Source organism: Crinia signifera, chromosome 4, assembly GCF_055691185.1.
Source record: "Crinia signifera chromosome 4, ASM5569118v1, whole genome shotgun sequence".
In the NCBI taxonomy this organism is placed as follows: Eukaryota; Metazoa; Chordata; class Amphibia; order Anura; family Myobatrachidae; genus Crinia; species Crinia signifera.
In genome coordinates this window covers 127,717,460-127,733,233 of record NC_139220.1, presented here as the reverse complement: position 1 = coordinate 127,733,233, position 15,774 = coordinate 127,717,460, and the positions used below count along the sequence as shown (strand labels likewise).

At 44.3% G+C, this 15,774-nt stretch overlaps 1 protein-coding gene and 1 long non-coding RNA gene across 2 annotated transcripts in view; one reads left to right on the top strand and one right to left on the bottom strand.

Annotated features, from left to right (window-relative positions):
• Positions 1 to 15,774, bottom strand: part of LOC146074398 (plexin-C1-like) — a 95,087-nt gene that overhangs the window by 43,059 nt on the left and 36,254 nt on the right. The window contains exons 14-17 of the mRNA XM_083182407.1: positions 12,929 to 13,108; positions 10,099 to 10,204; positions 3,100 to 3,201; positions 685 to 791 (exon numbers count right to left, since the gene is read on the bottom strand). Of these exons, the coding sequence (XP_083038533.1) occupies positions 685 to 791; positions 3,100 to 3,201; positions 10,099 to 10,204; positions 12,929 to 13,108 (495 nt within the window). The remainder of the gene's footprint in view (positions 1 to 684; positions 792 to 3,099; positions 3,202 to 10,098; positions 10,205 to 12,928; positions 13,109 to 15,774) is intronic.
• LOC146074399 (uncharacterized) overlaps positions 1 to 15,774 on the top strand; it is a 47,438-nt gene that overhangs the window by 8,854 nt on the left and 22,810 nt on the right. Inside the window, exon 2 of the long non-coding RNA XR_014473425.1 lies at positions 14,035 to 14,131. This is a non-coding gene — a long non-coding RNA (uncharacterized LOC146074399). The remainder of the gene's footprint in view (positions 1 to 14,034; positions 14,132 to 15,774) is intronic.

The window sequence follows — 15,774 nt, the reverse complement described above, 5'->3', positions numbered from 1 at the left end:
ACCCTGTGGTCCCAGATTCAGCCATCTCTGTGGTACCTCATCCTTTGTTTGGCCATTCTGTGCCTCTGCATACTCTACAAGTTAGTATCACACTCCAAGTTCTCAGACCTTCTCGCTGCTCCCACAGCTGCTAGCCTTACTAAAGTGCATATGATGCGGCAGGCTAATATCCGTGTGTCGCATTTCTCCTAAGATCAGTGCTGCATCGTTGTAGCCATCTTGCTTTGATCACACAACACCAGAATTATCCAACCAGTGAGGAATTTGTTTCCAATGGATTATTCAGAGTACATTCTATAAATTCTAACTTGCAGTTACTCAATGCCAGTTTAACATGGTATCTGGAATTCGCAGCCTTGCGAGTCAACCAGAATAACCCCCTAAATGCTGTGGCAATGGCAACTTGCACACTTCACCAGCAATTGAATTCCTCAATATCTTCCATTTGATCACATGTGCACAAAATGCGCTCTGCGGTGGGTTTTGCTGGGGCAGGACAAACCTGCCCCAGCAAAACCCACCACTCACGGGGTTATTTCTGGACACATTACACAGGTTCTGTGGCTGGCTGACTTCAAGACTCCATTTCACCTGGTTTTAATCAGCCACAGAAACTGTGTAATTAATATGTGTCCAGAATTAAAGGGATGAGGTGTAGCAAGTAGAAATTATATACAGATTTACCCCTGGAAATAAAGTGTTCAATGCAAAATGTTTGTAGTCAAAGAATGGAATAGTTCCCAGTGTGTCCGGTGTCAAAACTTCTTTGTCTATTTGAAATTCAGCAAAACCTAGAAAGAAGAAACAGTATTAATGAAAGAATACGAAAACACTGAGCCATACGTTGCACATATTGCAGCCACCTTATTTGTATGCATTGCACGTTTTTAGGATGTCTATATTTATCGCAAAAATAGAGTATATAGTTGTGTGTATAATAAAGACCATAATAAACAGTATATAATATGATTTTACTAAAGCTGCAGTCAAAGCTTGCATTAAAGGGGATGGAACTGAGCAGCATTTTCTCAAGTCTGATCCGCTCAACCAGAGAGACCAGAGTGCAGCTGCTAGGCAGAAGAAACAGGTGTATGAACAACAGCTGGGAACACATGCTCAGAAAGCTCAGTTCTGTAACAACTGGATTCATTATGTATACAGAATACATTATGTTTGTTATGGGATGATTGCTCTTGTCCCGACCACTCCTTGACAGTCAACACTATAGACCATATAAGTATTAACACTATAAGTAATAAGGAGACTAATGTGTACACATACAGATGCGGCATGGCTCATCTTTGCAGGGGATGGCGATGGCGACGCCAGCCGCCATCCCCCGCCAGCCGCCACCTGTATAGCGAGAAGGGGACGCACACGCACGAGAGGCGCGCGCGTCCCGCTTCCAGCGCTTCCTCCGGGTCACCGCCGGCTTGTCGGCGGTGACCCGGGGTCCCCGCCGCCTGCCCGCACCCCCCCTAACCCTGTCCGTCTCCCTGAAGCGAAGACGGACAGGGTTCCCGTCGCCCTGCTGATGGAGATTGAGATGCGCGTGCACGTGAGACGCATGCGCATTTCAGTCAGATGGCCGGCCGGGCTGCTGGCGGATCGCCAGCGGTGACGTTCTGGCGATTCGCCAGCAAAGAAGAGCCCGGCCCCATCTGTAGGCTCTGATTCTGATTAACTCGGACACATCCCCACGCATGTGCCCGCAGCCAGAAAAATCATTCGATGGTCGCTTATATTTGTGGGCTTCCGGAGGAAGACAGGACGGGCAGCTGACGTCATGTGATGCTAGCCGCCTGCCCCAGGCACACATCGGCATGCCTGCATTCCCATGGGTGACACCCGACTCTGCTGACACATGCCCCTGGGCCTTAGCGATCCGTGCCCATGGCTCGGTGACTATGCAAGTTGCCAAGGCCATTCACCCAGGGACCATGTACATGCGCACATTGAGTATTTGAGGGCTGACCCTATTATTATATCTATTGGCTTCCTGTAATCACTGGCTCTGTATTTGCTTGTTGTATTACATTAAATGCACCTTGTATGAGACAATAGAGGAGGAGACTCTATCTGGGCCCATTCCACTCTGGTTACTAGGGTCCCTAAAGGACCCTAGTAAGTATTTAAAAAAATGGGTGCAGTGTGTGTGGGGTACAGAGAGGGGGTATTAGCCAGGAATAGAGCCACACAGTGTATGAGGACATATTGTATGCCCTCTCTCTTTATGGGCTGGGCACTGGTATCTGTAGTTACTGTGGCACAAATAATAATGGCCTATAGTTATGCCTATGTGTTGCAGCAAAGCTGAATGTGGTTTAGCTTGCTGTAATGTACCATATTCTCCACCAATATGACATGCTCTGTTCTGTAATAGGAAAAGTTCCACTTTTCTGTTATGGACATCAGTTTTTGTGCGTAGTTTCTTGTGAACTTGTTTTACTTGATATTTCTGCACCTATAACAGAATAAACATGCTTATCTGTGTGAAAACATCTATTCTGCCTCGTTAACTGCTGTGCCTTTTAACACAGTTGTATCACGCTGTTATATGTGATCCAACGGTCTGCAGACTTGCAACATTTCCATTTCCTTCACATGTCACTGACTTCTAAATAGATATTGCAGCATCACATCCTGCTGGGAGAACTGGAGACAGTCTCTTAAGTAAAAACACATCAATGCTTTATCTTAGTAATTATCTTTCAGACTGTTTATGTATTATGTACTGTCATATTAGCATACACAATACCAGGGCCGTCATCAGAAATTGTGGCACCCGGTCCTAACAAAGTAGGCAGGGCCCTTCTCTCCCTTCTTTACCCCCCCGGCGTACCTGGTGAGACCTCCGCTGTCCGCAGCACTGACCGCACTACTTAACCTCTACATTGCTACAAAGGATATGAGAACTATGTTTATGACAATCTATTCTTGATAGACTTCAGTCCTGGGCCCCCTTTCTGTCTGGCAGCCCCCCCCCCCCCCCCCCCCCCCCACACACACACACACCTGATGTGGACCATGACTAATACAAGTAAGATAATAAAGGTCTAAGTGACATTTTAGAGCCCATTTCTTTAGAGTTCCACTTACCATCCCGTATTTCTTGTCTTATATCACACTCCAGCTGCTCAAGCTGTTTTCTCTGTTTGTTGCTTAGCTGTTTGGATTTATGTCTGGTTAGCAAACAGGCAGCTAAATAAGACACAAGACAAATAAATATTATTTAATGTGATAAAGGTCAAGAAGCTTGTATGAGCTTCATATTATATAGTGTTTTACACACATAAAAGGTACATTTACTAAGATGGGAGTTATATTGAAGATGGGATGTTGCCCATAGCAACCAATCAGATTCTATCTATTATCTTCTAGAAGGTGCTAAAGAAATAAAATCTATGGACAAAATCCCAACTTCAAAAGGGTTGTGGAATAACTTTTATTTTGGAGCTCAAATCTCTATTGGATCAGGCACTGAGTGACAATACAATAACACAAAAATAATATTGTTTTCTTTTTAATGCACATCCCATGGTGCCTAAAATTCATATGTCACTCACTTCTCCGGTCATCCTATTATTTCTGGAATTGGGTCCCTCACGTCTGACCTTTCACAGTATGTTGATTCTTTTTTACAGTCACGAGTATCTGCACTTAAATCATATATTAAGGACACTATGTACTTTCCTAATTAAGTGAAGGATGTAGATGGAAGGAAACTTATGCATTTTTAACAATGGATGTGAAAAGTTTATATTGCAACATTCCCCATGAATTGGGGTTGTTGGCCACTAAGAGTAGATTATAAGAGGATCAAGATCTTTCTCTCACACATAGTATGTTTCTGTTGAATTCCATATCCTTCATTCTTAAACACAATTATTTTTTGTTTCTTGACAAATATTAATGTCAGGTAATGGGGACAGCCATGGGGACCAGGTTTGCGCTGAGTTACGCTAACCTCTACATGGGCTGGGTTGTCTAATAAAGGTATGCAAATAAATATGTGAGTTGTGAAACGTAATCCGGAAACCCATGTGGGTCACGGACTGGAAGTCACGTGACAGGAGGTTTGCTCAGGCGGTTCAGAATTGTATGGGGGTGGATTGTGCTGTGGTCTGGAAATCACCTGTCCGGTGAAAACCCCGGGTCGTTTGAGATCACATGACCGGAGCTTTTCTATGGAAACTTCCCGGATGATTATGCTGTGAATTTATAGTAAGAATTGGTGTATTTCTCTTTTGTATTTTAATTCAATTCTTTCAATTGTGAAGTCCCATTTTAGTTTGTTATTGATTGAATAGAAATTATTGATAATTAATGAATGATTATTCAACTAATTTGCAATCTACTTCCTGTCTGAGGGAGCATACAAAGTTGACATTCACACCAAAGAGCAGCATTTAGAGCAGCAAATGATGTCAGTGTTATTCTGTATTCAAGGCACTACCGCTGTACCAGTGTCACGTTTACTCGTCATCGCCACCGGCAGGTGCGTTACTCACCCGCTCAGTGGCGGATTGCCTTGCGCAGGATGGGGGTCTGATGCCATGTTAGAGGTTGGTGGTCTTGGCAGAGGCCTAGTCGCAGCAGCCTGCAGAAGTAGTGTGGTTTGGTTTCTGGTCGGTACAAGCAGGCCGACACCACCATCTTGAAAATTACAAATATACCACTGGCCAGTCTGCACTCCTTTCCTGTGCTTCTTGACTCTTAGCCTATGGGAGGTGAATACTGGGTATTTCTCTTACCAGAAATCTGTTAGTCCAAAGTGTCTTTCCATACGTGCACTACCTGGAGCCTGCCGATTCCCTTTGGCCTATGCGGGTTACTCTGCTCAGCCTGCCACAGTTTTCATTTGAGGTTCTTTCTTGCTACACCTGCTGATGACCTCTCCTGTTGGTGTTAACTCCATCTGCACATGTGGACTATGCAGTGCTAAGTCTGTCATTTTTGTCTCCTTCCCCTGTGTCTTTTTCAAGTCATCTGGATTTAGCTAAGTCCCAGTATCATCATTCTTCCACAGTTAAAGCATTACAGAGACTGTCATAGTTTTTCGTAAAGTCCCAGTATTATCATTCTTTCAAAGTCAAATTAAAGCATTGTAAAGCAAATGTGCTGCCCGGACACAGGTGAGGGGGGGGGGGGGGGTCGAGGCGGGGCGGCGGGGGTCGATGCAGGGCGGCAATGGGTTGGTCCAGTAGGCTTCTATGGGGCCTCGCCAGATTTTTCTGGAGATGCCCCCTGTCGCAATAACCTGGCGGGGGATGCTAAGAGCATCCCAAAATGCGGTAAAAACCTGATAACAGGGTTTTTACCGCATTTTTAGTTTAGAGAATCTCCCCCACAGTATCTTTGTCAAAGCATTATAGAGACTGTCATTATTTCTTCTAAATCCAAGTAGTCTTCATTCTTCCAAACCCAAGTATCTCAGAGACTATGCTTTAAGTTTGAGCTATCATGATTAAAGTTCTATTCAACTTATTCAATTGCAAGTCAAAGGAATCATTGCTCTATTTCCTATTACTCCTTTTTATTATTTATTCTCAGTCCTGAAGCTTAAAACTGCATTACTTCTCTAAGCTCTTGCATTGTATAAGTTGGTTTGTAATCTTTATGATCAAGAATTACATAAAACCTGCAAGCTTTAACATTAAGTCGTCTGTCTCCATTACTCCTGCTGCATCACCGACATCAAACACTAAAGCTGTGACAACCAGCCCTGGACACCGCTTTTTATCTGCACCAAGGAAGAGGAGGATCTTTGTGTGGTAGAAACATCTTTATACCCAGAGAACTGCATTGTCCTACTGATCACCCATCAAGGAACAAGGAATTAGAATCTCACAACCGGACATACTTCACCTACCTTTATGGTGAACAGTGTGGAAATTAACATCTCCAAAGAACCCCTGACAATTGAACTATCCAGGGTGGCATACAGAGATTTATCCAGGTGAAATCTATTAGCGGTAATTCCAGATATATGCTTGTCAGGTACTGTAATTGATGTTTTTACAAGTTTTTGGTTTTATGTTTATAGTTACATAGTAGATAAGGCTGAATAAAGACTTGCGTCCATCGAGTTCAACCTAGGTTTTAATAGACAGATTATTATTCTTATTTGTACCCCTGGATGTTTTTAACCAATAAATGTTTGTCCAACCTTATTTTAAACGTATTTATTGTGTCAGCCGACTCCACCTCACCAGGAAGAGAGTTCCATAGTTTGGCTGCCCTGACCATGAACATTTTTTTCCTTGTAAGCGAACAAAATCTTCTTTCCTTTAATTTAAACTCATACCCACATGTCCTAGAGTCCTTCCTTGCCGTAAAAAGGGTGCTTGACAGTTCCTTATATTGGCCCCTGATATATTTGTACATGTTAAGCATGTCCCCCCTTAAATGTCTCTTCTCTAGTGTAAACAGTCCCAATTAGCTCAATCTGTCCTCGTAGTTTAAATTCGCCATTCCTTAATTAGCTTTGTTGCTCTTTGGGTTTGTCCAGTTCTATGATTTCCTTTTTATAGTGTGGGGCCCAGAATTGTACTCCATATTCTAGGTGTGGTCTAACCAATGCTTTGTACAGTGGCATAATTACTTTTGAGTCCCTAGTTTTCATACCCCTTTTAATACATGCTAGAATTCTGTTGGCCTTATTTGTTGCTATGTGACATTGAGCACTACACCCTAGTTTGTTATCTATTTGGACTCCTAGATCCTTTTTAAGTACTGAATTTCCCAATGCCTCTCCGCTTAGGTTATAACTAGCACACTGGTTATGTCTTTCAAGGTGCATAACCTTGCATTTATCCACATTGAACCTCATTTTCCACTTTTTTGCCCACTCATCTAGTTTATTAAGATCGCTCTGAAGCGCGGAGACATCCTCAGTTGATCTAATTACTCTACTCAGTATTGTGTCATCAGCAAAGATGGAAACATTGCTGAGTATTCCCACCCCAACATCGTTAATAAATATGTTAAATAAAATGGGCCCTAGTACCGAACCCTGTGGCACTCCACTTAGTACTGGTATCATATTTGGGTACTTGTTTCCTAGAAGGGCGCCCACGATTTTGATCTTAGGCATCGCAAGGAAAAATATGCGTCGGTCGCATCGCATGCGGACAAAAAATCGAATGCGATGCGACCGACGCGATTACCGCGATTTTACATAGGGAACAATGTTAAATGGCCCAATTGACCCGATTTCACATAGGGAACAATGTTAAATGGCCCACAGACCCCAAATACCCACCCTGAAGTGTGAAATGGCCCCCCCAATTGTTAACGCCACCCCACGATCAACGTCAACCCGAAGCGTGGCGAGCGCAGCGAGCCCGTGAGGGACGGCGGTACGTTTTCATAACCCCACTATCCACGTCGGCGTGCAGTTGAGAATAGAAATTGTGGCAAGCGCAGCGAGCCACCGAGCCCGAAGCGTGGCGAGCATAGCGAGCCCCACGAGGGGACGCGGAACACGCTCCCGAAGCGTGGCGAGCGCAGCGAGCCCCGCGAGGGGACATGGATTACTTAACATGTATTCCGCATCCCCTCGCGGGGCTCGCTGTGCTCTCCACGCTTCGGGCTCGTATTCCGCGTGCGCTCGCCACGCATCGGGCTCGGTGGCTCGCTGCGCTCGCCACACTTTCTATTCTCAACTCCACGCCGACGTGGATAGTGGGGGTATGAAAAGGTTGGAGGACGCGGGCTTGCTGTGCTCGCCATGCTTCGGGTTGACGTTGATCGTGGGGTGGCGTTAACAATTGGGGGGGCCATTTCACACTTCAGGGTGGCTATTTGGGGTCTGTGGGCCATTTAACATTGTTCCCTATGTGAAATCGGGTCAATTGGGCCATTTAACATTGTTCCCTATGTAAAATCGGTAATTTACATTTTACCATGCATTTCTATGTAAAATCGCGGCCATTGCATCGGTCGCATCGCATGCCATTATAATGGCATGCGATGTACATGCGATGCCCGCGATGGGTGCCCTTCTAGGAAACAAGTACCCATATTTGATACTGCACTGTTCACAACCTCTCTGCTCTCTATTACATAACCAGTTCCCTACCCATCTACAAATTATTACCCCTAATCCCAGGTCCTCTTTTTTATTTATCAACCTCTTGTATGGCACTGTATCGAAAAGCTTTAGCAAAATCTAGGAAGACCACGTCTACAGTGTTTCCATAAAAAAGGATTTTGCTGAAATCCTCATAGAAGCCTAGTAAATTTGTTTGGTATGGTCGATTTTTCACAAACCCATGCTGGTTAATACTAAGTAAACTGTGAAGATCTAAATATTTCTGGATACCATCCCTTAAAAATCCTTCAAATAATTTACCCACTATTGATGTTAAGCTCACAGGCCTGTAATTAGCTGGTTCATCCCTTTTTCCTTTTTTGAATATTGGCACTACCTCTGCTATTCTCGTCTTTTGGTACCTTACCTGATGAAAGTGAGTTATCAAAAACGTAATACAGAGGGGTCGCTAATTCCTCACTTAATTCCATTAGTACCTTAGGATGAATCCCATCTGGGCCTGTTGATTTGTTTGTTTTGATTTTGCTGAGCTGCAATATTATCTCATCAGTCGTGAAAGCAATATTAAGATCTGGCTTGTTCGTCCCATTTGTGGTACCTGTACGTTCCACTCTCTGCTCTCCCCTAGTATTAACAGTTCTGCTTTTCCCTTATCCTCTGCAAAACTTTTACTATTGTTATTGGATAATGGGCCTATGTTCTCTTTGATTATTTGTTTACTATTGATATATTTGAAAAACTTCTTCGGATTGGTTTTGCTCTCAGTGGCTATGTACTCTTCATTTTCCCTTTTAGCTACTTTGATTAACCCTTTATAAATTTTGTTTAATTCTTTGTACTTGCTGAACGCCTTCTTAGTGTTTCCCACATTTCCTCTGCATTCTTCCCCTCAAATACCGCTTCCCACTCAATTTCTTTTAAAGATTCTATGAATAATTCGAAGTTACCTTTTCTTAAAATTCAAATAGTTTTTTAAATTGAACAATCATTCTTGGTATCAGTGCTGCATTTTTGTAGATTTATATCAAATATTTTGTGTTTTCCTTGTATCGTGAAATGCACCTACAGTATACTGTAGTTTAATTTGATCCTATATAAATTGAATTTAGCTAGTGGGTGGGTATGTTCTAATTGTCTATCCTAAAAGACACAGAGACATGAATACCAACAATCATCAAAGGACATTTCCTTTTTCTTTTTAAATCGCCCCCACCCACCCCCTAGGAATAGTGGACACCCTGCCCACATTCTTCCCACTTACTAGTGCAGTACGTAGGCAAAATGCAGACATAATTATACAACATCTCTGTATGTTTTGCAAAGGGGAGGGGGATAACTAAAGGTACATTCTTATTGCATAATTTTATCCAATCTCTTTGCAGTTTTAAGAAAATCACATTAGGGGCATGCTGACACTGGAGAGCCCTAGGCGGGTGGGGGCAATCCAGTGCTCCCCCGCTCCCCGGGGGGGGGGGGGGGTGCCGGGTATTCGGCCGCTCCACACAACGGTGGGGGGTGTTTTGCCAGGTATTGCGGTGGCAGACTGGCCGTTACATATGTGGGGGGTTTTCTGGGTATTGCGGCGGCAGGCCGGTCGCTCCACACAGGGGGGTGCCGGGTATTGCGTTGGGGGGTGTGTTTGCCAGGGGCGGGGAGTGTCTGGTGATGCGGCGACGTCTGCCTAGACACTTCGGAGGTGGGAGGGGGGTAGTTGCGGCTGCCGATAAGTTACTCCAGGGGTGGGGAGGGGGAACGGGTGATGCGGTGGCGGATGCCTAGTCGCTCTGGAGGTGGGGGAGTTGCCGCCGCCACTCACCTCCATCCAGGGGCGGACCTGCTCAAAACTGCCACCCTCCAGTGGCTGGCACCCTAGGCAAATGACTAGAGCTGCCTAGTGGTGGTGCCGGCCCTGGGGGCATGACCAATGTCACAATATACCACCGGGCATCTCCCGAAGAGGAAGAAGTGAATTAAGATACTGTCAGAGTGTAAAATGTAGATACATAATGCAATAAATGTGAACACTTTCATACACAGCTTACCAATAGCTGCAATTAGTAGAAGAGGAATAACCAGGAGGAAGTATAGGTATAATGAAGAAATCTCTGAGTCTTTTTCCAGTGTAGTCTTAAATTTGCCCAAAATAACCTTTAGTAGTAAGAAATTGCATTGTGTTAGAAAAAGACCATAGGCATATACAGTAAGCGGGTATTACACCATCTAATGTTGCCATATTTATTTATTTTGCATTGCATTCTGCTAATGGTTTATTCTTTTTAAATGCTTCATTTTCAGTATTTGCGTTTACTGCAGTAAAATGCACTGGCAGTGCATGCAATGTTCTTTTCAATGCTGTGAAAAATACACACATACAGTATGGGTGATTCCCGTTGGCTCGGTAAGCCAACATTTGCTACTTACCGAGTGGTTAGGTGCCTCCCGACGGCTGTGTGAACGGGTGGCAGGTGCATGAACGCATGCCCCCATTCCCTGTGTGATCGATGCATTTGAATGTGAATGCATGTGTACGCTCACACATCCATTCGCATGTGATTGTGCGGGGGGGGGGGGAATCATTTGATGGTCGGCGACCATCAAATGATTGTTCCAACCATTCGCAAATAAAAGTCAGTCCAGGCTGACTTTAATTTACGAGCGCCTGGACGTAGACAGGGCAGCTGGCTGACGTCAGCCGGCCCACCCCGAACATGGCTTCGGCACACGTGTTCACATGGGGATTTTTTGGGGAATCCCCATGCTCCAGCCCACTGCTCGCACGCATCGGCGATAGTAATACTCGTTGAAGGCATTTGCCCTGCGTGTGTGCACATGCGTATTTTCACCGATACGCATGCGCAGACCCGCAACATTTATCCCCGGACCAAATTCGGCTCTTTGCGAGCCAAAGTGAGTCACCAACAGATACTTAGCTGTATGTAGACATTTATCAACACTTTATTGATTTAGCATCTGCCAATAACCTGCCTTGCAATAATTTTTCAATGGTAAAATCCTCTGGGTAAAGTCTTAGGAGTAAATTAACTAAACCCTCTAAAAATGAAAAGCGGTGCTGTTGCCCATAGCAACTAATTAGATTCTGTTTATCATTTTCTAGGCTGCAAAAGAGAAATGGTAGACACAATCTGATTAGTTGCTTTAGTAAATGTATCTCTTAGTCTACATCATCAGTTAGGGAAATACATTAAACAGTGGAATGCTTAAAAGTAATTGAGCTAGAGAATAAGCTGCCTGTCCTTCTAGCATGATGATGTTCTAGCAGGACATTGCCTCTGTGCATGACTATTTGGGCTTCCACACACCAGGAAGATAATTATGCCTAGTTAGTCCACTGTTGGAAGAGATACTAATTGTGATTTCTGTCATAGCAAGGACACCATGGTTTATCCCCAAGGGAAACTGGTCACCAATGTATCATACTATAGGCAAGATGTATCAAGCTGCAAAAAGAGATCATGACAAGAAGTTCTGACTGACCAATCAGTGTCTGTCATTTATCTACTGTAGTACAGCCTTTTAAATAACAGTTAGAAGCCAACTGGTTGCTTTTGGCAACTGCTCCAACTAATCTGCCCCTATATATATATATCATGTCTTCTAAGATTTCAGACTTAATCTTGTCTTCTAAGACTTACACAGGTCCAATTTTGTCTGATTTCAATAGATTCCGACGGATCGGGTCGATATATCCGATGAAATCGGTCCAATTCGGATGTTTTGACATCAGGTCCAATCTGATGTGCAGTCCTGTGTGCAATGGATTGGATCCTGTAGATCAGTGGTCAGGGAACTCGGTCCTCATTACCCCCACACAGTGCATGTTTTGCTGGTAACCCAGCAGGTGCACAGGTGTACTAATTACTCACAGACACATTTTATAAGGTCCGCAGGTGGAGTTAATTATTTCACTTGTGATTTTGTGAGGAGACCTGCAGAACATGCACTGTGTGGGGTAATGAGGACCGAGTTCCCTGACCACTGCTGTAGATCATATGTGCAGCATGTATGATATATTGGAACCGGATCAGCGCATATCACATCCGATTCTTCTAGACCCTCCAGCAGCTTCCCAGGAGTTCATTTACATGCGATAAATTACATGTAAAAAATGGCACATCAAGTGCCGTATCAGATGGAGACCTCCTGGAGAGCTGCCGGGGGAGTTCAAGGTAAAATAGGTCTGACTTGTGCCTCTGACAAGTCACACCTGTGTATGGGCACCTTAATACTTATTAGGGGCTACAATCACTCTGACAACCTGCATACAAAGCATACTGTTTCACTATGAACCATATAACTGGTCTATTTTGAAATCTGTTGGTTAAATGCTACTTATATTTAAAGAGATTGTCCTAGCAAACAATAAATGATTAGAAACCAGTGACCTTTATGTATCTTCCTGTTGTGATTGCATAAACACATCAAGCTACAGAACTGTTGGAGCTTCTGCATCTGATTTGACCAAATCTTCCATGTTGTGAAAAATCCATACAGTACATCTAAGAGAAAATGTATAGTTTTTTTTTTTTTGGTTCAGACAATTTCCAGTGAATCAAATTTTGTAGGCCTGTGTAAAGCTCCATACGCTGCAACATGGCAATTGCTCCTCCCTCCATCCCCCCATAGCGTCGCTCCCTTCCCCGTCAGGATCAGCAAGTGTGTATGCACTTGGCGATGCCAGCACCCCGCCGACGCCAAAATCGGCATTGACGGGATCTCGTTTGGCGTGTGAGGGGCTTAATGTATATTATGGGCCCAATCCATATTTGCAGAAAATTGGAAGGCTGCCAACCATAAATTACAGATTTGGGTAACTACAATAATGTGTAAGCCTTTAAATATATAATAACTTACCTTAACTTCCATTTTATAAACATCAATTTTTCCTGTGAAATTCTTCTTAGCTTTACATAGTATAGTATTATCGTCATAATTTTCTGTTATATTCTGTACTTCACAGATTATTTTTTTTTCTTCATAATTAATGAGGACTTCAATTTCATTTGCTTGAATGTAAAGTTCATCTCTTGTTTTCTGTTGAAACAAGTCATCTCCATTTAAGTGACATACAGTGGATAGAAAATGTTGTATTTCTGTTATAGCCAAACCCAAAAAGAAGTAGTATGATTTGGGAATACTTTTTATAGTATATAGAAATCTGACCTCAATATCAACTGTTTTATTCACAAATTTAGGCTTCATGTTTTTGCAAACACAGAATCAGCTTTGTTGGCAAAGCAAAAAGCACACAACTGGGCAAATCCATGTTGCACTGTAGATAGTACTGATCAAACACATACTGTACAGAGAGATTTGGGTGGGTTATATTTTTCTGTGCATTGTGAATGCTGTCTGCTTTATTTTTCACTGTAATTAATACCCCTTTTCCACTAGGCTAAATATCCCGGGTTTTTGCACGGGAGCGTGCAAAACCCAGGACTTTAGGCAGGTGGAAACGCTCCCTGTAGAAATAACCCAGGCTGTGCGAACCGGGTCCCGTTTACTACAGTGCCAAAGCCGGCGCTGGGAGATGCTTTCATCTTCCAGCACCTCCCCGACCCCACCTTCCGATGACGTCACCCACCCCGGCATTATGCCGGGTGGGTACTCTAGTGTGAATGGGTTTGCAAGCCGGGTCGCACCCAGGTTGTAGCCGGGTACAAAATCTTGGGTGCGACCCGGCTTGCGGATGGAAAAGGGGTATTAGATTTCAGTATGAACCCACTCCTCCCAAATCTAAATCTCTCTGCACAAGTTTCATCTGCCCCACCTGCAGTGCAACATGTTTTTTTCCCATTTGCTTTTTTGCAAGGAAATAGGCCCACATTCCTTAACAGCAATCCTTACACCTAAGCCGCATTGACACTAAGGGGCATCAACTGTTCTGGAGGAGCAGTTAGTATGGAGGAGCCTTGGGAAAACATTAAATGATTGATATAATGAGACCATTCTGTGTTTAGGTGACCCCTTAACCTTGGCACCTTATGCACTTGCCTGGACTTGCTGAATGATAACAACCAGCACTGGCAAACTGACACCATCTTTCACAGCCATGTGGTACGTCTATAAGCTTTGATACACAAAATACAACAACTTTAAGTATAGAGTTTGTGCATTTGAAGTTAATTGGTTGCTTTGTCAGGTTGTTCAATTTTACCATATACTGTACCCCTCTGTACTAAGCCTTAAGGCCCCCATACACTAGCCGATTTTGGTCCGATTTCGGCCAGATCAGTCGGATCTGGCCGAAATCGGACCAAAATCGGCTAGTTTTGATGTCCCCTCAGATCCGATGCACGGTCCCGTGCGCATCGGATCTGCGTCGGGTGGTCGGACCTGCTGCACGTCCGACCACCCGACTTGGGACCTAGTGGGGCGGCGCGGCGCAGCGGTAGAGGGAGCAGGGGGGGGCTGGGGACGCTGCGGGGGACACAGGCGGCATAGAGCCGGGCAGGGCGAGCCGGCCGGGAGCTGTCAGTAATGAATAAAAAAAAAAGCCCATACAATGAATGGGCGGCCTGTGATTGGCTGAGCGCTCTCTCAGCCAGTCAGCAATTGGCTGAGAGAGCGCTCAGCCAATCACAGGCTGCCCATTCATTGTATGGTTTTTTTTTTTTTTTTATTCATTACTGACAGCTCCCGGCCGGCTCCCCCTGCCCGGCTCTATGCCGCCTGTGTCCCCCGCAGCGTCCCCAGCCCCCCTGCTCCCACCAGCAGCCCTGCTCGGTAGCCCCCCCCCCCCCCCTGCTCCCCGGGTTTTTTACATGTGATAAATCGAGACGATTTATCACATGTAAAAAATGGCACATCAAGTGCCAATCTAATCAAGCTCCCCCGGGGAGCAGCAGGGGAAGCTCAGGGGGAAGTCGGGGGCGACTTGTCCTAAGGACAAGTCGCCCTAGTGTATGGGGGCCTTTACAGCTCATAGTTTATTTCTAAACTGCTGCAGATTAAAGGTGGCCATACACACACAGATTTATCTGCAGATCTGTCTGGTTGGAACAAAAACATGGTTATGGATGAGAGCAAATTACAGTTGACCATTTGCTTGGAAAACTGACAAACTGTCACTCATCCATAACTATGTTTTTGTTCCAACCAGCCAGATCTGAAGATAAATCTTACTAGTGTATGGGCACCTTAAGAGTCGGGCACTCTTCTCATTGCTGCAGGATTCATCTAGAATATAAAGACAGCATTGCAGATCCGAGTGTTGTTTTCAAAGACACATATCGCATAAGTATAGCTGTGAAAGCTCAGTACAGATCCTGCATATGAACCAATCTCAAACAATCATGATGTATGCAATCCATGAGGTTTGCACACATCTCTGAATGAGGCCCATTGACCATGTGGTTTGCCATTCCAATCAGAGCCGGATTAAGCCTTCGGGGGGCCCGGGGCACTTTAGACAGGGGGGCCCCCTTCCACTTGTCATTACTGGCCGCAAACTACATGGGAGAATATTACACTGTCAAAACACAGTGTAAAGGCAGTATAAAGACACACACACACACACACACACACACATATATATATATATATATATATATATATATATATATATATATATATATATATATATAGGAATACTGGGGGCGGCGGCACTCAGAAAAAGTAGACACAAGGCGGTTATATAATACCACATGAAAAGCCTGTGTTTGTCCCTCTGTACTTTACTCTGTAGCAGCCCTGACAGG